At 43.9% G+C, this 23,945-nt stretch overlaps 1 protein-coding gene across 2 annotated transcripts; it reads right to left on the reverse strand.

Moving 5' to 3' along the window:
* Positions 1–218: 218 nt before the first annotated feature.
* MNP2 (alpha-defensin 2) lies at positions 219–8,176 on the reverse strand. 2 transcript variants are annotated; one of them, NM_001032863.3, is given in 3 exon segments: positions 222–458; positions 1,564–1,747; positions 8,071–8,176. In NM_001032863.3, coding segments are annotated over 2 exon segments (285 nt in total). In that variant the 5' UTR covers positions 1,736–1,747; positions 8,071–8,176; the 3' UTR covers positions 222–345.
* Positions 8,177–23,945: the final 15,769 nt, after the last annotated feature.

The following is a 23,945-nucleotide window of genomic DNA, read 5'->3' on the forward strand; positions in this document are numbered from 1 at the left end:
CAAACAAGAACAACAGCAACAAACCCAATTGTATTCATTTTTGCTATTTCGTTATTGCTCTATGATGCTCGAATAGTGCATTATTGGAATGCAAAAACCAGTTAACTTAATGTGGATCAGAATTGTCTATACAAAGGAACCGTACAATCCACCATATAAAAAGGAAAAGGGAAAAAAAGGAAAAAGAAAAGAAAATTTAAAAGTTCAAACACACTAAGTTTAATGCTTGAACTTTATTTTGGAGAGAAAAATTTAGAAAGACACAAGGTACACAGAGCGAAGTGTTTTTCCTTTTTCAGGACCTTGGATTGAATCTTGCACTGCTTTGGTTTCTATCTAGGAAGCTCAGCGACAGCAGAGACTGAAGATGCGGCCATTGATGTTGCAACTCCCAGAGTAGGACTCACGCCTGAAACAACGGCCAAAACGGCAACGGCAGGTGCGTCTTGCCTGAGAACCTGTGGAAAGAAGAGAGGGTCAGGCACAGCGAGGGAGGTGGGGAAAAGGACAGCCAGAGCCAGACTAACTGAGATAGTCTAAACAAGAGACACTGTATCAGTCATTGGTTGTGCCAAGGGCTGTTTCTCCTTTTTCTCCTCAGTAGCTTCACTATGTTTCCACCTTGAGATGTCCTCAGTCATCAGAGGGCGACCTAGCAGTGCCCACACTGTATTCCCAGGCAAGGAGAACCTTGCTAGGATGGAGAAAATTCATGTCTTTGTCATAAATGACAAGAAATCATACTAGCTCTGTGTTAGTCATGCAAGATCATAGCTCTTTCCCCATCTGAGTCTATTCAGGACATGTTTATTACCTGCTCCCTTTTAAAACAATATACCTCTCAACCCCAGGGTTACCTACTCTTCATTCTGCTTAATCCATACTCCTAATCTTGACCTCCATGTATGATCTCCATGTCCTAACAAGGCTCCCTAATGCACCTGGATCCGTTTCTGAGATGCTGCATTGTGCATGCTCATGTCATGGACTCAAATACTTTGGTGCTCAAGGAGTCTTTGAAGACCTTCCAAATTCAAATTCTTCGTTCTCTCTCTCTCTCACTTTTTTTTTTTTTTTAACATTTTACTTATGTACTTATTTTAATTGTCAAATAATAATTGTGTATATGTATGAGACACAATATGATGTTTGGATCTAAGTATGTATTGTAGAAAGATTTAATTAAGCCTATTAGCCTACATCGAAACACACCCATAGGTTCCTCTCTAGGTTCTAAAAGCTTTACCAATGGACAAAGTAAAATATTCTCTCTATAACTAAGTCTACCCATTTAGACCTACAAATAACAAGTCAGTGTAGCTCTTTCTATCTTAACAGTAGCAAATTTCACAGAAATATCTTGAAACTAAAAGTCTTAGAAGAAAGAAAATCTTTTAGATGTGTTTGGTTCTCACTGATTAATTTAGAAATGAGAAAATCAAGGTCCAGGAAGATTAAGTAAAGTCACTCAAGGGAGGTAGACTTTTCCACACTTGATACCAGAGCCTGTTTCCAATCCTTTTGTTCTAGATTTTGCAGATCTGCAAGATTGATGTCTCCTACCTGAGGCTCTAAGAGTAGAGAGTCCATTTTCTTCAAAGGAGACAGCAAGGTCCTGGTCATCTTCCCCAGGCTGCTCCTGGGTTGCAGCGTCATCAGCTGTTTCCTGGAGTGACTTAGCCTGAGCCAGCAGGGCGAACAGGAGAATGGCAGCAAGGATGGTGAGGGTCCTCATGGCTGGGGTCACCTGGAGGAGGGAGAGCAGGTGTGGATGTGTGGAGAGTGAGGAGTGAGCCTGGATTTATAGCTCTGCTGCGAGAAGGCCTGAGACAGAAGCTGCAGTGAGAGGAGGTGGGCATGTGATTGGGAGGGGAAGGGCTGCCTTCATCCTCAAGATCCCTTGGATGCTCCTCTTTCTCCTGGCTTTCATTACAGAGTGAGTCTGTATGCTTAATGCCTCTTCTTGATCCAAACTGTTAATGATGATAAGGACACTACTATCATATTGTGTTTCCCATATGCTTGAGTATGTACTTGGTCTGATCTCCTGACCTTGCGATCCACTTGCATTGGCCTCCCAAAGTACCGGGATTACAGGCGTGAGCCACCGAGCCCGGCTGATATAGTGAGTTCAATTTTTTGGAGATATACCCAGAAGTGGGATTGCTGGGTCATATGGTAATTCTATGTTTAGTGCTTTGAGGGACCTCCGTACTATTTTCCAAAATGGCTGTACTAATTTATATTTCCACCAATGGTGTACAAGGGTCCCCTTTTTTTTAATATCCTCACCAACACGTATTATTTGTCTATTTGTTAAAAGCCATTCTAACAGATGATTACCTCTTTGTGATTTTGATTTGCATTTTCCTGATAATTAGTGTTGTTGAGTATGTTTTCCATATATCTGTGGGCCAGGTTTATTGCCCATTTTTAAATTGAGATGTTTGTCTTCTTCTTATTGAGTAGTTTGACTTCCTTATATATTTGGGATATTAGCCCCTCATCAGATGTATGGTTTACAGATACTTTCTCCTAGTCCATGGGTCATCTCTTCCCTTTGTTTCCTTTCTGTGCAGAAGTTTTCTAGTTGATGTAACCTCCTTTGTCTATTTTTGCTTTTGTTGTCTTTGCTTTTGGAGTCCTGTTGTAGAAATAATTTCCCAGAGAAATGTCGTAAGGATATTCCCCCATGTTTTCTTCTAGATTTACAATTTCGGGTCTTTTATGCAAGTCTTTAATCCATTTTGAGTTGATTTTTGGGTATAGTGTGGAACAAGTGTCCAATTTCATTCTTCTGCTTGTGGATATCTAGTTTTCCTTATACCTTTTATTGAAGAGACTCTCCTTGCCCCATTCTGTGTTGTTGGCATCTTTGTTGAAGATCAAATAGTCATAAATACTTGGGTTTAGTTTTGGGCTTTCTCCTCCTTTCCTTTGGTTATTGTGTCTGCTTTTACAGCAGACCATGCTGTTTTGCTTACAATAACTTTATGATACATTTTAAAATCAGAGAGCATGATGCTTCTATCTTTGTTATTTTGCTCAAGATTACTTTGGCTATTTGCTGTCATTTCTGATTTCATACCAATTTTAGTATATTTTTTAATACTGTTTTTCTTGTCCTTTATTCTGGTTCTAATCTTGCCTCTCTTATATTCAGGGCTGGAACAAAAACAGGATTTCCATCCATAATATGGACATTCACTCTTAGAAGGCATGTACTCCCTGATCGATGATTTAATTATTTAACATAAAAATTAATTTAACTGTGCTAAAAAGTAGAGGACAAGGAAATTGGCCTGAAAGAAAATACTTAAGGTAACAACAGAATCTGGTTTTATAATAGGGTTTTGTATTCCAGGATATTCCAGGGAACAAATAATGCTTAGAAGTGTGTTTATTACTGGTAACAGTCAAGCAGATAGGTGACAGGAAGAGTGATAGGGGCCTTCATGAACATGAAGAGCAGGTGTTTCAGTGCAGCCGCTGGATTGGAGAACTGTCAAAGGTCTGAACTATCAACCCAAAGGATGCCACTATCCCACAGCCACACGGGTTTGGGGTAGCTCATTGCCCTGGGATGCTGCTTCCTCCAGATAGCACAGAGCTGGGAACTTTTTACTCCCCTTGGTCCTCAAAATCGTTCGGTCCCTTGAGAGACATTCATGTATAGGAAGCTCACAGCCCTGAGGACCCTTGTCCTTCTCTGGAGCCTCTTGGAGAAAGTGCACCAGGGCCTAGCCTTGAAACAACCTGGGACAGAGGACCCAGATGTAGGTGTCCTCTTTGCAGGAATGAATACTCCATTATAGGATCAGGTAAGACAGCAGGCCAATATGCTGTCTGTTGGGAGCTGTGGTCTCAGTGGTGTCGTCAACTAGCTGTTGGGTCATTAGTGAATGACTTCATCTATCATGGCCTCTGTCTTCCGACTCTAAATTGGGAGCAATAGACTCTCTCCAAGGGGTCTTGGGTGCAAAAATTTGGTTTTATGGCCTGTGCATGTCAGTGTGAGCAGCTTCGGCCTCAGAGACTAAACCAGATGTATTAGAGTTTGGAGTCTGCACTTCAGGGTGTGTGTGCACCTATGCGTATGCTTGTATGTTTACATGTACGTATGCACGTGTGGTGAGGGGAGTGTGCTGGGAGGTGGAAACTGGGGATGTATGTGTTGTACGTGTGCATGTGCATGTCTCTGAGTCTGAGTGCCTGTGTGCAGGGAGAGAGGACTGTGTGATAGAAATGACAGAGAGCATGAAAGGAAGAACCAGATCTTAAATGGCCGACAGATGGCCAGTTATGATCTCTTTATTCTGCTCTAATAGGATCTGCGAGATATGTCTTCCATGAGCAGACACAGTCCTCCTCTGGGCTTCTCTGATCTTATTTCCTGTACCCTGAAACCCAGCACTGTGCCCAATACGCTGCTCCATCTTCCTCAAGGTCACCAGGTGATGGGCACCTGCAGTTGCAGACCCACCTGTTGCCACTGGGCATCACTCTGGGACCTATATCCTCAGCGACACCTGCTACAGGCTTAGCTGTCCTTGTGCTTTGTTAATTGAGACCCAAATCAGGGCAAGATTCCATTTGAGAACCTGGAAACAAACAATTTAGTCTCTATACCTTGTGCTTTATCTTTTCTCTATCTCCAAAAATGCGTTTTCACAGTTAACTCAATGTATTTGGGCCATGTAGTCTCCCCTTTTCTTTCCCTTATTTTTTTCTTTAGTTTTTTTCTGACCTTTTTGTTTCTATTGTCCTGGTCATTTTCATAGAGATGTCGATGCTGCACTTTCTACCCTGAGGAGCTGGACCTCAGGGTAGAAAGGTCTACTTGTCTAGGTTACTTAGGGCCAGGACAAAAAGAGGATTTCCACCCATAATATGGACATTCACTCTTAGAAGGCATGTACTCCCCGATGGATGAATTAATTATTTAACATAGGAATTATCTTAACTGTGTTAAAAAATAGGGTGCAAGGGAATTGGCCTGGAAGAAAATAAAACAGTAACAGAATCTGGTTGTATACTAGACGTTTTGTATTCCAGGATATTCCAGGGGACAAATGATGCTTAGACATGACCATATTTATTGCTGGTAACAGGCAAGCAGATGGGAGACAGAGAGAGATAGGGGCCTTCGTGAACATGAGGATCTCTGGATCGTCCTTGTGGGCACCTACAGCCCAGTTTTGCACTATTGGATGAACCTTCCTCACTTGTTCAGAGGCTGCCGGACACCAATTGCAAGAGCACAGCTGTGGGGGCATCCTCTGTATCCACATGTATCCACAAAAGTAGTGCTTCTTTAAGAAAGGGCAATGAGCTCCCCATCCTCTTTAAGAAAGAGGCACTACTTTTGTGGATACATGTGGATACGTGTGGTTATTCCCTTATTTGTTCATTCCTGGGGAACCATGGAGATTAGTGCCTGTCAGGACTTAGTACCCGGTTGTTGCATCTTGAAAATGGCTGGGAAAGAGCCTCGCTAGACAGGGGTATTGACCAGCTCTCGAAAAGCAGTGTTCAGGGGCAGCGCTGATGAACGCTGTAAAGCAGAGCTGCCATCTTGCTCTGGCTGTGAGGAAAGTGGGCATTCTTGGGGAAACTGCTCATACGGGAGGGCCTATCAATGCAGATGTGAAAATGAAAGCCGGCCTCTGACGTTTCAGGTAAAGACGCAGGAGAGGCGCACCACCTGGATCATGCATCAGCAGGCTACCCTCCTTCCTGGGAGGCAGAGGCCCTGGATGGGGTGGGGGAGAAGGTGGGTGCCCACTTTCTCAGAGAGGGTGTCAGGCTGAGGAAGCCAGGGTTTTTGCAGAAGAGAAGTTTACCACTTTGGTAAACTTTCACTGCCCTCTGGGGCTCTAGACACTGATACAGTTTGGAAGAGTTTGTCTTGTGGTAACCATTGTGCTTTGTGCCCTAGGTCTGAGCTGTATCAGGAGGACAGACTTGAATGATGTTCATCTCTCACTATTCACTCTTACTGTCTCATTTGAGACTTTGCAATCGCTGCCAAAGAATTTTCTCTTGTCCAAGATTCTGCCAGTGCTCAGAGCTGAAGGGCCCTGGAAACCATGTATGTTGGCATCTGGATTAGTCAGCTCAGAATATCACAACAAATTTCCACAGACTGAGTGGCTAAAACAACAAAAATTTGTGTTCTCACAGTGCTGTAGACTGGAACTCTGAAGGTGTTAGCATGCTGGTGTTCTCTGCAGCCTCTCTACTTGGCTCGCAGACAGCTGTCTTCTCCCTGCATCCTCACATGGTCTGTCCTCTGTGTGTGACTGTGTACTAACCTCTTCTTGTAAGAATTCCAGTCGTATTGGGTTTAATGCCCACTCTCATTACCTCATTTTAACTTAATGACTTCTTCAAAGACTCTCCAGATACAGTACCACATTCTGAGACACTAGGGGTTAAGTCTTCAACATATGAACTTTGGGGTAACACAATTCAACCCCTAACAACCTCCTCTGAAAAAAGCCTGGTGGCTGGTGTGGACAGTGGGGGAAGTTGAGGACAGAGGTGGTCAAGAGCCAGGGCTCATACCTGCAAACCATGATAAGACCTTGATATTTTCAGTGGAAAATAGACTACAGTGGACCAAAGTGTCAGCAGGCACCCCGTTACAAGGGGGCTGTGGAAGCCTGGGCTAGAAGTCAGTGTATATTGCAACAGGGAGCCAGCAGTGCAGGGGATAAGAAGTGGCCTCATTTAAAATTTATGTTGAAGGTACAGTGGCAACAGCAGTTGCTGATGTAAGAATATGGAATATGGGGCTATGTGAAGAATATTTTTATTTTTTGCCCTGAACAACTGCAGAGACACTAGTGCCATTTTCTGAAATGACAACACCTGTATGTGCACGTGGTGCCTGCAAGCTGGGGAGATGTACAATGAAGAGTTTGGTTTTGGACACTAGGGATGAGATACCTGTCGGAGATTCTAGTGGACATGTCAGGACACAGGTTCTGGAGTCTGGAGTTCAGCTAGGTGGTTGCAACTGAAGATATAAATGGAGGAATCATTCCAAAATTGACAGCATTTAGCACTACAGATTTGGAAAAGATTACATGGAGAATGAATTAGAGAGAAGATTAAAATTTCAGTAATATTGGGTGATTGCCTTAGTGAATTACATGAAAATTGAATAATATTGGGTGATTGCCTGAATGAATTACATGGACTTTGGGGTTAAAAGTTTGATATTCAACATTATTGTAGAGTCTGGAGAAATTTTGACAAGCTGTTTCTGAAACCAGCTTAGGCTAAGACAGCTGTAAGTGGCTGTTATTCTTTTTCTAGTTGTCTGCTCGTGCCTGTGGGATGAACTGTATGCATTAACTAATCTTTCAAGGCTTTCATTGCTGCACTGCTCTGCACAGTCCCTAGCAAAGTCTCTCCTTGGGAAGCCAATGGCAGGACTCTAATTCCTAGAATTAAGATGACCTAAATGCAACACCCGAAACCATAAACTACTAGAAGTGCACATAAGGATAAAGCTTTTGACATTGATGTAGGTAATGATTTCTTGGCTATGGCAACAAAGGCACAGGCAATAAAAGGGAAAATAGACAAGTGCGGCTGTATTGAACGCTAAAGCATCTGCATAGCAAAGGAAACAATCAACTGCGTGAAAAGATTATCCAGAAAATGAGAGCAAATATTTGCAAAACCTACATGGTAGAAGGGGCAAATCCGAATACATAAGGAAGTCAAACAACTCAATAGCATAAATCAAAGAACCTGATTGAAAAACAGACCAAGGACCTGAATAGGCTTTTCTCAAAACAATGTTCCAAAGACCTGCAATTATCTCTACTGGACATGTCAACTAGGACACTTGTGTTTAGAAGGAAACTGCTTGAGTTTCTCTGTTACCTTAGCTGTAGCCAATGCCCCCAGCAGCCACCAGAGATCCAGACAGACGTTCACAGCAGGGGATTCACCCGCTGGGTTCCTCTGGGGTGGCCCCACAGTCAGAGGTCAGATTGGAGGCATAGCTTCAATGATGAAAACTCAGTGTAAAAGTTTAAGTTTTGTGTTACTTACAGCTCTTCTAGCTAGGCAGGGCGACCAGAGAGGGCAGACAGCAGTCCTCTGTCCCAGGTCTTCTGTAGCAAGGAGCAGCCGTGCACAAGTGAACTTCCCCTATTTAAAGGTCTTTTGGGATGAAGTGTCCTAATTTCTAGGGTTACTTTCTGTTGGGTTCATTCAACAATTGTGGTGTCAAGGACGGTTGAGAAATTTGGTGGGAAGGTGAGCTTAAAGTTGAACTCCACAGAGGAACCCATTGTCTACCTTGGCCAGCCCTGACCAGGCCTGGGCAGCAACCAACTCTGGATTCTCCATGGCTCCTAACACAATTGACCCTGTGCTGCATTGGCTGTGGCTGAGGTGAACTACCTGCACCAAGGGAGTATTTAAAGACACTGGGACAGCCTGGCTGCGTATCATAGTATACGCCCTGCAAAGAGACTCGGATAGGAATGCCACTCACACACAGAAGAGGATTTGGAATCTGTTTCTGAAGCAGTGTCCTGAGGACCTGGGGTCTAACCATAAAAACAAATCAAAGCCGTTTGGCTGAGCTGGGATGTTGGAGAACACCCCGGTGAGACTGAGTGCCACCTGGGCTTCTGTTGCTATGTGGAACAGACTTTTGTGAGTTCTCCTGAGTTATGGATGTACACGCCGCATGTGGTTCCCCAGAGGGGCGAGTCCTTGCTTGGCCAATGAACAGTTCAAGGTTAAACAATTGTCTAGGATCATCTGGGCCAAGAACTGGTCTGAAGCGTTAGCCTTCGGGGTGGGGGTGGCCTTTCCAGATGGCCACCCAAGAAGGGAAGTGGGGGTCTGGGCATTCACTTTACTGCTGGTGTTATACAGCTTCTCAGCCCTTGTGGGTCTTCAGAGAAGCATTTAGCAAAAACTTGAGTGGTGCTTCCTGGGAGGCATAGGAGGTTTCCATCTGTAACTCGTATACATTGGAGCACAGGTGTATCGCTGAGTCCATGATGATGTGTGGATGCTTTCTGTGAATGCAAGGATCCAACCCTTCAGGCTGCAGTCTGGGTTTGTGCTGCGGCGTCGTTAGCCCATTTGGATTGAAGCCTGTGCATCCAGAGAACCACCTCCTCATCCTTAAAACAGGGTGATCTGAGGTTGCGAGGGCTGCTGGTGTTTAAGCATTGGTGCCATGGGACCCATTCAATATCTAAGAATTGAGTTGCCCACCTTGGGCACAGGTCAGGTTGTATTTGGGGTACAGCCCCTCTAACAGGACTTACAGGGTATTCCCCAGTTTTCCGGCCTGGAGTACAAATTCTGACTAGGGCTATCCTGTTCCCAGCAGCTCTCTAGGCTGCAAGGCCTGGGTGTAACAGCTACCCCACAAGCCATGTGTACACAAGATACCAAGCAAGGCCAATCATGGAGAACACTGACATCTTGTCACTCAGGGCTTTCTTCCCAGTGCTTCCATGGGTCAGCTCGCACCCACTTTTCCTTGGAGCCTTTCTCCCCCATGGCCACGTTTGGTGATGGCACTTCCATATGGTCTTTGCCTGATGTAGTTGTTGTGTCTAGTTTGAAGGCTTCTTCTCCTCATTTGCTGCCTCTGACTGCACCCTCGGTGGGTTCTGGAGCAATAATCCCTACTTCCTGCCAGGAGGAGTAATTGGGAAATGTTAGCTAACCTTAAAAACCGGTAAAAATGGGAGCTTGTGCCAGAAGTTGCTTGTCAAATGGAGAGGTGTGGTCTAGCAAAAGCCTCATGGCCCTGCTGGGTGTCAGTGGGCCTGGGGCGTCAGTCCTCAGAAGATCATAGTTTACTATCCATCCACAATTCATTGTTCGGTAAATGTTTGATGTTGAGATGGTGGATGTCCTGTGAGGGTGTGGGGAGGTCTCATTATTGGAGAATATGTAAATGATGTTATCTCTAAGAGCAAAAGAAGCTAACTCTTCTGTGATCACCAAGGTGGGCACCACAGTGGGTCTAGCCCAATTGTGATGAGGAGATGGTGACCATGGGGTTGAGAATTAAAAAAGTGATGGCACTTGGAAGGACCTTGGTGCCTTGCGTGTCTGTAGCACATCCAGAGACATTAATAACCATGACTTTAGGAGGCCACCGTGCTGCTTTGGAGGCTGGTGGCTTGGGGATGATGAACTAAATGAGACTCCCTTAACCCACCCCAGTGTTGTGATGCCCTGAGGTGGGAGCCTCCATCTAAATCAATATTAGGTGTGGTTCTAAAGAACAAAGTGAAGAAATGCCACAAAAAGAGAATACCTGCTCCACCCAAGGCATAAGGAGTTACCTTCCCTGGAAGACTACACATGCAGAAGCCCATAGCCAGGACTAGTGTGCTAGTGGGGTATAGCTGTCTCCAAAGACACGAGGTCCCAGTACATGGAAGGCCTGCCGCAAAGTGGCTGGCACACTAGTGGTGAGGATTTGGTTTTTAACTGCAAGGGGACTTTGTCAGCCCAGTGAGGACCACTTTACAACAGTGCTGGAGGGGCCATGAGTGTGTCCTGCAGAAACCTGGGCACTGTCCAGGAAGAGGGAGAATGGGTGCAGCAGCCCTGCCGCAGATGTGTGGCCTGGCCCAGGCGGTGGCTTTCCATGCAGCACCCAGAGCGATTTGGGGAGCTCAGGGAGAACCCAGACCCTCCAGCTGGCTCAGAGTCACTGATGGCTGCTGTCGCTGGAGGGGTGGCCTTCTCTGCTCCAACCTAGTCTTGTGTTCTCCTTCCCTTCCATTCTTGGCTGCAGGACTGGGAACCACCTGCTTGAACGCTGCTCTGTCTGCCTCGTGGCCATGCTCCAATCCTTGCCTCCTCCATAGACTGAGGTCAGGACTCGGCAGCCCAGAGCCCCAGCAGGCTCTCAGTCTGTGCTGAGGTCACACCCAGGCATTGTCTCCATCCTTCCCCAGGTGATTCTCAAACTGTAACACTCAAGTTAGAACAGAGGGATTCTTCTCTGTGGTCCTTTTCGCTTTTCTCTTTTGGCTGCCCCAGAACCTTGGCAGAATTCTGTGGTTTAAACAAAAAAGGTGTTACATCTAAAACTTTTTTACAGTACTTTCACTTCCATGTTGATCCATAGCCCCCAAACCCAGCCTGATTTTTCCACTGATTGCGGCCAGTGTAGACAATCAGTGTCCACACTGTAGACACTATATGTAGACGCAACTGAAGCTGTTTTTTCGGACACATGCATTTGAATTTTAGGGAATATTGAAGTGAGTCTAGACTCAATAAAAACCTTGACATCATCAGGCTGGGGCCAACATTCTGGAGAAGCTGTGGGTGGGACTGTAGGTGTGAGAGGACAGAGTCTTCCAGGAGCAGCATACATATTCTCACACACGCTATGGTGTCTGATGGCCCCAGCAGCCACAGTGTGTGTGGACCTTGGGCAGGGCCCTGGGGTTATGATTTTGACCCGGTAGGAAAGGGTAGTCACGGAACATAGCATGCATGTTAGCGTGGGTCAGAGATACATGGAGGTGAGCTCTGAGGAGGACCCTCCACCTCCCAGCTCCTCAGAGTGAGTCGCCCTGTCCCTCCCTTAAGCCCTTTGTCCCCCGTCCTGCAGGGAGGGTCCTGATGCTGCCTGTGCCACACAGCCACTCCTGGGCCTGCAGATCCAGCTGGGACAGGCAGAAGCTCCGAGTCCCCTGCCTTTTGTCCGCCTTTCCCAGCCGCCTCTCACAAGCTGTCTATGTGTCCAGTGCTGGCGTCTGCAGCAGATGTCTGCAGCAGGTTTATTTTACAATAAACCATAAGGAAATAGCTTCCTTGAGCTGTTTTCAAATATGACCCCTAAATCCTTGTACTTTTTTTATAGATAGGAAGGTTCTATTCTCTTCTGTTGGGTCTAGGATGGGTGACATTTTGACCGACAGACTACATGCAACTAGACGCCATGCTGTTTTCTGGGATTAGGCCCTAGTGAACTGGTGTCTTTCACTTTCTCTGTGTTGGATGGTGCTGTGGCCTGATGCATTTTTCCTCTGAAATTCATATGTTGAAGTCTTAGACCCTAAGATGATAGCATTAAAAGAAGGGGCCTTTTTGGAAGTGAGCAGGTCAGCACGGTGGGGTCCTCATGAATGGAATGAGTGTCCCTGTAGAAGAGGTCCCAGAGAGCTCGTTCATTCCTTCCACCAGATGAAGACACAGTGAGAAGATATTGTATATGAACCAAAAAGCTGGTCCTCACCAGAGGCTGATTCTGCTACCACCTTGATTTGGACTTCTCAGCCTCCACAGGCGATTCTGAGTGGTGGCAGGAGTTAGGGTGTGGAGGGTTGGAACAAAGAAGATGAAGGGTCACTGTTGTCCAGCAGGACAGAGCGCTGAGAGGTAGTGAGGGTGACCTTCCAGGCAATATTAGAGTAACTTGATTAACGGCATTTTAAATTTTTTTTAGCACTCCACATGTGCTAAGAGGGCTGGTGCCTTTGGAGCCCAGATACCATGCTTGGAGGAAGACTAAGCATTCCACAGAGAGAGGAACTGAGCCCACCTGCAAGGATGGGCTACAGAACACCGAGCAACCAGCTTTCTAGGAAAAAACAAAACTGTGATTTGCAATGTAAATTTATGTAAATTTCTGTGGTTAAAATGCTCCCAGCTGTGGACAGTTTAAGAATTATCACCCAAAACTCCTCTGTCATGAGCTGGCCTGATCTGGCCCCAGCACATCACAGGGTCTCATCGTTCAGTTTTCTCGGAGTTCCCAGCTGAGCCAGCACCACCCGCCACCTGTGCATGAGTGTCCTGGCCCTGGAATTTTCAGATCCCAGCAGAACCTCTCCTCTTATGCCTATGGAAGGATCCAAACCCCAATTGCAAATGTGTGAGTGAAGACCTGATCATGCTGTTTCAATCCACTACTTTCTTTGGTGTCTTTTTACAGAGTCCCAGATGAACAGAAGGTACAGTCTTGGTGAGAAGTTGAATGTGTGCATTGTTTTTGCATGTAAATCTCAGCTTCTCTATAGTATTGATGAAGTCGGACAGAACCCTCTCACCTTATACCCGAAGTGTCAAAAAGAGCCCATCGTCATGGCAGCATGGAACTGTGGAGTCTTAGGAGTGACTGAAGAACTCCCTCACTTATTTTTAGTTTAAATTCTTCCTGCTGAGAGCAGAGGTGGTGCGGGAGCCAGGTGGAGTCTCAACCCGTCCCTGCAGCGACAGACTCAGAGGAGGCCATGGGACCCGGGAATTGGCTGGAACAACAGGGAAAGAAGTAGAGATTTTCTCCTGGAGATTAGCAACAAAAGTCATGGAGAGATGACCATGATTCACATGGATGTCACCTGGGGAGACAGCCCAAAATAAGATCAAGAGAAACAAAGGGAAAAAAAAATGGTAAAAACACAATGTAACTCATGCTTTGAGTTCTTGGATCAAGCAATTCCTAAAGCCAGAATTCCTCCTCAATTCCAAGATATAGGAGCCAAAATGTTAACTTAGCTTGTCTTTGGTTTCTGACATTTGAATTCAAGACCCCATTAAGAGATCCGAAAACCATCAAAAATACTGAACACAGAGAACCTGAGGCAAAGATAGTGCAGTGCACAAGGACAGGAGATGAGAGCAGATGACAAGTGTCCTGGGGGCAGCTTGAGAGCAGATGACAGGTATACAGGGGGCAGCTTGGGCATCAGGCTCCCTGGTGATTCCCATGCACAGCCCCGGGGGAGAAGAGCCTTGTTGATGTTGATCAGCAGGGAAGGAGGGACGGAATGTGAGAGGCTGGAAGGACAGTGGGTGAGTCAGGGATGGGGAGCCTCATAGTTGATGTTCATAAATGGAGGAATTCCAGGTGTTGTCAGGAGCTGGTGGGTGGCCATGGGTAGAGGGCTGGTGCAAAGGGTGGGGGAGTCACTGTTATCCAGGATCTCAAAGCATTGAGAGGTAGTGAGAGTGACCTTCTGGCAAATATTAGAATGAAAAATAACTTCTCATAATCTTAAGTTTCTTGGTGAGTTATGGGACTTTTAGCAGCAAAAGAAAAAATATGCCGAAGTTCAGAAAAGGTAACAAGTACTTTTCTCATCTCTTACATTCTTTTTTTTGTTGTGGACAGAGTTCAGAATATCATATAAACAAGCACAAAATATCAGCGGCAACACTAAAGAGTCAATATCCTTTGTTTTAAAGAAAAATTGCACCAGACAGTTTTTTGAAATGCCAAGAAATTGGTTATTGAGGAATGTCCCAATAGGTGTTAACACTTTGCAATAGGGACAGCAGTTGAACTCAACTCTCTTGAGGTGAAACACAGGAGAGTTTAAGCCCTAGAGTGAGCTGGTGGAAAAGTACTGCAGGTTGCTGGCGGGAAGGTTGAGCAGTGTGATTAGGCCATCTGTGTTTTCCAATTTGTATTTATGGAACTTAGGCTCCTATCCTCCCACAGAGAAAAGGGTACTTTCTTCTTGGAAAATGACATTTCAAAGGGTTAGCTTCATATTTGACTTATTCTTTATTTTCTCCTCCTATCGTACGAGTGGCTTATTTAAGTTAGAAATATCTCATCAACATTCCATAAATGTCCTGTGTGTGTGCATTCCATTAATAAGCTTTGGGTTTTATTCGAGGCTAAACAAGTTGCTCCCATTGTTTGGAGACCCTCACACCTCTCCCTGCATTCTCTGTCCTTAGTGTTTGCAGCTGTCATTGCTCACCCTAGACTGCAGTAGCAGAAGCTTCCTGTGGTTCTCCCAGTATGCCTTTATCCACTAGAGGAGCAGGGATACTCTGTCCTCATCTGCCCCTTTCCCTTAAATTGATAGATGCCTCTGAGAATATCAGCTCGAATTACTAGTTCATCCTATTCTCTTGCAACATCAATTCCTCCACATCCAGTAGACTTAGACCCTGACCTGGCATATCTCTGTCCCTGATACCATTCTCTCCAGCAAACAGTCTTCTCTAATCCTCTTTTTAATCTATTCAGTTGTAAACATGTTTATGTTCCAGTTTAAGATACACCATAAAACCTATCCTTGCCGCTCCAAGACAAATGATCTCTTCTTTCTACAGTCCTAATGTTAATAAAGCCACATTTAGCCCGTGATATTCTCCTACATTTCATTCTTAAATGGTTTTAGTTTGTGAAAGGTCTAGTATCACATGAACTGACACATGGAATTTTTTCCTCTGTAGGTTTCAGCTTTTTTCTATGAAGTTGAGTAATACAAATGGAATTTTGTAATATTATGCGATGTTGGGGATAATTAATTAATCAGAATTAATTTATTGATTCCCAGCTATGTGTTAGGCAGTCATCTGGGAATGACTGCCTAACACACAGCTGGTACAACAATGAACAAAACATGCAGATTCCCTTCCAGCATAAATACAACTGTTACCGAGAGTAAGCGAAATGTATAGGATGTGAAATGGTTTGAAATTCTACAGTTAAAGAGAAATAAAGAGAACAAGGAGGATGGAGGTATCCAGGGGAACTTGTTGCAATCTTAAATTGAGAAATCAAGAAAGATTTCAGTGACCAAGGTATGTTTTAGCTGAGACCCCAGGAGCTGGAGGAATGAGTTGGGAGGACTTCTGTGTGAAGGGCAGGTGCCCCAACATGAAGTGATCCTGGCCCAGTGCACAGTTAGGAATAATTTGCAGAGTTAGTTCAAGGACCTCATGACTCCAACTCCAAGGCAGTTACAGGAACCCAAGGAAGGTTGCTTGTTTTTCACCCCCTCAATCCTTATTTGTGTCCTTCCCTGTCTACACAAGGGGGAAGATTTGGGAGCATTTATTTTATCAGACATGAACCCACTGTGTCCTCCTTGAGGTCTGCAGTAGATTCCCCAGCTGTGCAGTGTCTCAGTGGAGTGCCTGGGACCCTGAGCTCCCTCTTTACAGAGGCAGAGCCTCAGTCTGGGGCTGAGACCTGCTTGGCATCTGCATGGTTGGACGTGGACAGCACCTGATTCCTTCTCCTGGGTACTGGGCATTTGTGGTTGGTGTTGGTAGTCATAGGTGTGTCTGGACTCATTAGATTGTTTTATTCAAGAATGGTGAATAATCCACTTGAAACACTATTTCTTTCTTTGCAAACTGTGGTCTCTCTGTCACTGTAAGAGTTCTTGGCGCGTTTTACCAGTACCACCCAATAAGAGTAGCCAAGGCTTGAACAGACATATTTTTATTCAAAAAATGTATTGTGGAATTGCAACCTAGCACTACTAAGTTTAAAGTAAAATAAAGACTCGGGGCTCACGCTGGAATTATTTCTGGGGCTCTGGGGCTCACGCTGGAATCCTTCCTGGGGCTCCGGGGCTCACGCGGAATCCTTTCTGGGGCTTTGTGGTCATGTTCTCGTAGGCTATTGGCAGGATATGTTGAACTCATGTTCAAGGTTCAATGGGTGCCTAGAGAAGGAAAGAGAAGAGAGACAGGAAGGGTCACATCACACCTCAGCAAGATGTCAGCCTGGCCTCAGGGACACCCGGAGTGACCCTGTCCTCTTGGAGGAGAGGAGAAAGGCAGACTCAGGAAGGTACAGACCCAAGGTGTGCTGTGCCTGGTCGGGAGGCTGCAGTTGGAGGCAGGACCACAGGGGGCGCTGTGGCCTTCCCGGCAAATGCTCTGAGTGTCTTAGAGGGCGCTGAGCTCCTGGTTCATTCCCTTTCTCCAGACCTGGTTTCCTGCTCACTTGCTGATGTGCAGGACGTTCTGGGTATCAGAACCTCAGGGCCCTGCAGCACCAGCAGGGACGCAGATTACTTGGATAGCTTTTCCCTCACTTCTGTTTTCTCGGTGCCCCTTTAAAACTGTATTTTCAGGTAGAATCAGGTCCTCAGCAGTTTGAAGGGAACCCATGAGAGTGTTACCAGATGGAAGGTCTTGACTGTGGGTTGTCCACGTTGTTAGTGCATTGAACAAATAATTCAACAAAACAACAAAAGAACGAAGCAACGAAAGACAAACCAAAGCAACATGAGAACGCGGTTAACCAAAGTACAGATTTATTGACACTCCACAGAGTGGGGACTGGTTTAAGCAAGTGACTCAAGAGCCCCCCATTTAGAGTTTTTATTAAGCTAAAAGAATTTGGTGTGCTGCCTAATGTTGCCTGGAACTGGCTGCACCTGGTGTTCTTTTCCTTATGCCTTAACCCTCTATTACCCTACTTCCCTATTCTCCCGTCTCAAGGGTGCATTTTTCAGAATACAGTTGAGGAAACCGCATTTTGTTTGTGTGAAGACAACTTTATGAATATGAAATCAAGATTTTCCCTGGCATGGGTAGAAAATATTGGTGATGAGTCTTGCAGTGAGGTGCTCCTATGCGTTTTGTTGTACTCATTACAGGTCTTTTTTTTTTTTTTTTTGATGGAGTTTCGCTCTTGTCACCCAGGCTGGAGTGCAATGGCATGCTCTCGGCTCATGGCAACCTCCATTTTCCAGGTTCAAGTGATTCTTATGCCTCAGCCTCCCAAGTAGCTGGGATTACAGGCACGTGCCACCACTCTTGGCTAATTTTTGTATTTTTGGTAGAGACGAGGTTTCACTAGGTTGGCTGACCTGGTCTCAAACTCCTGACCTCAAGTGATCCACCCAACTCGGCCTCCCAAAGCTCTGGGATTGCAGTCGTGAGCCACTGCCCCTGGTCTGGAACCATTTCTTTGGTTCTGGGACTACAGGCATGAGCCACCACACCCAACCCATTACAGCTTTCTTAACTGTCCATTCCAATCTCAATTAAATGTTTTTCAGTAGTGCTGTCACAACCCCAGGTCTTCAAAGCCAGATGTGTGATCTGGGTCTGTTCAATGAAACTCCAACACTTCAGGAAAGAACATGGTGTTTTTCTTTTCTTTTTTTTCCTAAGAAGTAGTAATCTTAGGATTTTGTAAACTGGAAGCTGACAATGATTATTTTTCCTAACACATGGGAGTTACCTTTGAGTGAATTCAATAGAAATGAGGCAGAAGGAAAAGACAGAGAAGTAGAAGGAGAAATTGGCAACATAATTTGTGCTTGTAAATCAATTTGTGTCTGAAGCCACTGTTTGTCCTTGATGTTCTTAGAATTTGGAGCTGTATTTTGCCTAAAAAGCTGAATTTAGGATTCTGGTACCTGCATCTCAAAGAGTCTTGACTAAGAGATGCATTAAACAGGAAACAGGTACAAACACGGAGAACTTGCCATAAAGACTTTATTTGGAATAAGAAAAGAAAATTGAAGACAAAGGTAAACGAGTAATAAAAGTTCTCTAGGTCTCAAAGCAAACGATGAACACATTTACCTCTGTGCTCCATGTTCAGAGGCAGCAGAAAAGACAGCAGATCCCACTATTGGTGCAGTCCCATAGCGGTGTTTGGAAAACTGACAGCCTGATATTCTGTAATAGCAGAATATTAGCCCCTCGTTGAGCCTGGAGACACAAAGCATCAGGCATTAGGATGGGGTCAGAGGTGGTTGATAAGGAGAATCCCTGTGCGGTTACCTACTGGGCTGATTGCGTTCACCACGGTGGCCACATCACAGCAGCAGCAAGATCAGCTCAATCAGTAGTTATCAATGTACACAGCAGTGCTGCTTACAGGTAGGATTAAAGGCTTATTCTCATTTGCTCACTTTTTTATATGATGCTGCTTCTTCACTCACACAGTTGAATACACCCTTAGGTCCATTCCCATTTGTGAAATTCCTCTAACCAACAAACAGAAATATGCTTCCTTCCAAGTGGGTTTTCATCCTTGATGCCAGAGAGACTCCCCAGTATGTTTCCACATAGCATAAGATTACTAAATTTCACTGACTTTTCACAGAATCAAATATCTTTGGAGGATCACTGTCCATTGAATATCATCTGATTCTGTCACTTCAGTCTACACATGAGGAAACTGAGGCCTGGGGAGGTCATCACTTAAGAGAAAGAGCCAGCTGTTGAGTCTGATTCTAGAGGCTCCTGGTTTTTCCTCTCTAGACTCCTAGCTCTGTAATGCTGGCGGCTCTCACCTGAAGCTCTAAAACCTGAGCTTATGTCCCCTGTGAAGGAGATGGCAAAGTCCTGGTCATCTGTCCCAGGCTGCTCCTGGGCTGTAGTCTAGTCAGCTCTTGCCTGGAGTGGCTCAAGCCCGAGCCTGGAGGGGCACCAGGAGAATGGCAGCGAGGAGGGTGAGGGTCCTCACCCTCAGGGGTGACCTGGAGGAGGGAGAGCAGGAGTGGATGTGTTGGGAGTGAGGAGCCAGCCTGGATTTATAGCTCTGCTGGGAGAAGGCCTGAGACAGATGCTGCAGTGAGAGGAGGTGGAGCATGTGATTGGGGAAGGGAAGGGCTGCCTTTGCCATCAAGATCCCTTTGATGCTTTTCTGTTCTCCCAGCTTTCATCATACAAGTCTGTTTATTGAGTGTCTGTTCTGGGTCCAAGCCAACAGGGATGATAAGGACCACGATATAATTTTCTGTGTCTCCTCTGCTGGAACATTTCCTTCTTAATGTCCAAAAACGAAAAGAAACAGTGCTCTTATTCAATAAGTCCAGGCAATAAATGCCTCTTATTTTCTGAACATGAGCCCTGCTATTCTCTGGTGGTCTAGACCCCGAGGCCGGACCTGGATTCCACTGGTGTAGAGAGTAATTTATTGCAGGATTCTGGGGCATTACCACCCTCGTGAAGGAGGTTTTTGAGGTTCTGGAAGGCATAGTCTCCTGCTGCTGCTAGTGTGGAGAGGACAATGGCCTCATCAGCATATCAGGGAAATAAGCTCAGTGGAATACTAGCTAAAGAGTTGGTCTGAATAAGATTAAAAAGTTTTTTTATTCCCAACTGTATTGAGAGGAGTGACAATTAGAAATTATATCTGTTGAAAGTACACAACCTGATAATTCGATGTCTATCTACATTTGTACCCTTATCTCACACTGTATGTAAAAATCAACTCTGAATTAATCGAAGACCTAAATATAAGTCTTGAAATCATAAAACTTACTGGAAGAAAGCATAGGGATAAAGCTTCCTAACATTGAACTGGGAGATTATTTCTTGATATTACATTAAAGGCAGAGATAACAAAAGCAAAAGTAAACAAGTCGGAGTTCATTTAACTGTAAAACATCTGCATAGCAAAGGAAACAATTAACTGAGCAAAAAGGCAACCTAGCAAGAGAGAGAAAATATTTGTAAACAATACATGTAATAATGGTAAATATATAAAGAACTTAATAAAAAAATAAGTACTAATGATAAATGTGACTAAAGAACTAAAAGCAACCATTATTACATAATTAAAGGAAACTGATGACAATACCTTTTCAAAGGCAGAATATAATAAAGTGAAGTTACAGAGAAACACATGAAATTCTGGAATTGAGGAGTAGAATAATTGAAATGTAAATGTTATTAACGGCTGCTCAATAGTATACTTAAACTGGCAGAACCAAGAATTAGGAAACGTGTACACTGATAGATAAAAGATTACACAGTCCAGAGAAGAGAGAAAAAAGATGAAGAAATAAGAATACACTTAGTGAAATATGAGACACTATTAGGCCTGAAAACACTCACTGGGTTTAGAGGGGAACTCTCTCCATCTGTTAAGGCAGCAGTCCCCAGCATTTTTGGAACCAGGGACATCTGTGGCAAACCCACAACTAACATCCTACTCAATGGTAAAAAAAAAAAAAAAAGATGCTGTCCTACTGAGCTCAGAAACCAGCCAAGGATAGCTGAAGTCACTACTTCTACTCAACGTTGTGCTGGAGGTTCTAGGGAAGTCAGGCAAGAAAAAAAATTAAATGACATCCAGGTCAGAAAAGAAGAAGTAAAATAATCTCTGTTTGCAAGACATGATCTTTTATTTGTAGAAAATCAAAAACAATTTATTAAAAAACTATTAGAAGGAATAAGGGAGTTTAGTATGGTTGAAAAATAGAAGACCAGTGCACAAAAATCAATTGTATTTTTTCTTTCATAATAAGCTTTTCAAAAACGAAGCTAAAAACTCCTTTTACAAATCGCATCAAAAGGAAAACAGCTAGTAGTTGAATTAACAAAAATGTGCAAAACGTATACTCTGCACACCACAAAAAGTTGAAACATTTTTAAGAATATCTCAACAACTGGAAAGAGATCTTGTGCTCATGGATTGTAAGGCTTAGTGTGAGACATCAGTGCTCCCCAAACTGATCTGCAGATTCAGCTCAGTCTATTCCAGAATCCCTAATGACTTCTTTGTAGAAACTGACTAGGTGATTCTAAAATTTGTGTGGAATAGCAAAGATCCCAGAATAGCTAAATCATCTTGAAAAAGAAGAAAACCTTCCTGTTTTCAAAACATCCTACGAAGAAGCAGTAATCATGACAGGGTGGTCCTGCTGTAAATATAGACATAGATCAGTGGCATAGAATTGAGAGTTCAGAAATAAAAATGTGTCTATGGTTGTTAACTGATTTTCTGCAATGGTGCCCAGACCATTCAATGGAGTAAAGAAAATTCTTTTCAACAGATGGTGGTGTAACTAGATGGCCACATTCATCAGAATGATTGGACCCTACCTCACACTGCATTTAAAAACTAATTCAAAATGGGTTAGAAATCTAAATGTAAAATCTAAAAGCGTAAAACTTTTATAAGGCAACGTAGCGGCAAGCCTTCATCACCTCTGTTTGGCAATGGATTCTTAGACATAATATCAAAAGCATGAGCAACCAAAGGAAAACCAGGTAATTGGATATTATCAAAATTAAAATCTTTTGTGTTTCCAGTGACATTATCAAGAGAGTGAAAAGGCAACTCACAGAATGAGAGAAAATACAAATCACGTATCTCGTGGAAGACATGTATCCAGAATATACTCACACCTCTTATGACTAAACACTTAAAGCTAAATAAACAATTTTAAAAGCAGGCAGAGGATCCCTTTAGACATTTCTCTAGGGAAGATATACAGATGGTCAATAAGCACATGAAAAAATTCTTGACATCATTATTGATTAGGGAAATTCAAATCAAAAGCAGAGTGAAATACCACTTCTTATCCACCAGTGTTTTCTAGAATCAAAAAGGCAGATAATAGACAAAAGCTCTCGAGGATGTGGAGAAATTTACTGCTGTTGGGGGTGTAAAATGGGGCAGTCTGTAGGGGAAAGAGTTTTAGGGATTCCTTAATAAGTTAAACATAGAATTACCCTGTGAACTAGGAATTCCACTCCTAGGTATGTACCCAAAAGCTATGAAAGCATATGTCCACACAAACGCTCATGGGGAAGTGGAAGAAGCCAGACTCAAAAGACCATGCCTTACATGATTCTGTTTATACGAAATATCCGGAATAGGCAGATCTATGGGGACAGAAAACAGCTTAGTGGTTGCTCATAGGCAGAGGGATGGGAATAGAGGAAGGGAGGAATGGACAGCCCTTGGGTTTTTATGAAGTGATGAACATTAATTTGACTGTGGTTATTGCTGCACATATCTGTGAATACGCTAAACACCACTGAATTCTGCACTTTAAACGAGCGAATTGTACATCACGTGAATTTTATCTCAACAAGTAGCTTTAAAAAAACAAAATAACGCCGGGCACAGTGGCTCACGTCTGTAATCCCAGCACTTTGGGAGGCCAAGGCGGGCGGATCACGAGGTCAGGAGATCGAGACCATCCTGGCTAACACGGTGAAACCCCGTCTCTACTAAAAATACAAAAAATCAGCTAGGCGTTGTGGTGGATGCCCCTAGTCCCAGCTACTTGGGAGGCTGAGGCAGGAGAATGGCGTGAACCCGGGAGGCGGAACTTGCAGTGAGCAGAGATCGTGCCACAGCACTCCAGCCTGGGCTACGGAATGAGACTCTGTCTCAAAAAAAAAAAAAAAAAAAAAAAAAAAAAAAAAAAAAAAAAAAAAACAGAAAAAATGGTAAAACCAATTTTTTTAAGTTACCAAATGCATTTCCTTTTTCTATATATGGTGCACTAGTGCTTTGGGGCTAAATATAAAATGAAATACGCTTGAGATGATGAAAATTGTGTTATATTGCTACATTAAGTGTGGTTTATTATGTGACCTGGGTTGGTGTAATCTGAGAGACATTTGTCCTTAAGTTTTTCCAAGCAAACCTTGTTTACTCAAATGTGGAAGCAATTATTACAACTTTTCTTCACTCCCAAACATGTTGTAAGATCGTTTGTTCAAAAAGCTCCTTTGGAACAACTAAAATGTTAAATATTTTATACTGTATGATACTATTATCATTTTTGTTTGTTTCTTCATTGTGAGACAGAGTTTGCACTGCTGCCAGGCTGTAGTGCCAAGGAGCAAACTCAGCTAACTACAACCTCCGCCTCCTGTGTTCAAACAATTCTCCTGCCTTGGCCTCCCCAAATAGCTGGGATTACCAGCATGCACCACCATGCCCTGCTAATTTTTGTATTTTTAGTAGAGACGGGGCTACACCACGTTGGCCAGGCTGGTCTTGAACTCCTGACCTCAGGTGATCCGCCACCCTCCTCGGCCTCCCAAAGTGCTGGGATTCCAAGTGTGAGCCACCACGTCCGGCCTATCACTTATTTTTATCGTGTATGTTGTTGCAGTTCAACATAATCATCAATTATAAAATGCCTCTCCCATTTCACATTTCATAAGAATGAAGAGGTTTTTTTTAAAAGAGATTTTCTAGAATGGATGATGTGACATAATTTTGTTCTCTTTTGAGATTGGAAACGTAAGGATTTTTAGAAGATTTCTAGGCAGAGCAGAGAACTCAGTTGTGTTTTAATTGGATTTCTGTGGTTGGGACATTTTCTCAGCATCAAGGTGAAGGTGAGAACAATATAAAATTGATGTAGATTTAGCATTTGTCTTTTGCCCCGAGAGATGAGAGAGTAGGGGGAAAAGATGAGAGAGTAGGGTCGTCATTCAATAGTGATTAAGTA

This window comes from Macaca mulatta, chromosome 8 (assembly GCF_049350105.2).
Source record: "Macaca mulatta isolate MMU2019108-1 chromosome 8, T2T-MMU8v2.0, whole genome shotgun sequence".
NCBI lineage: Eukaryota > Metazoa > Chordata > Mammalia > Primates > Cercopithecidae > Macaca > Macaca mulatta.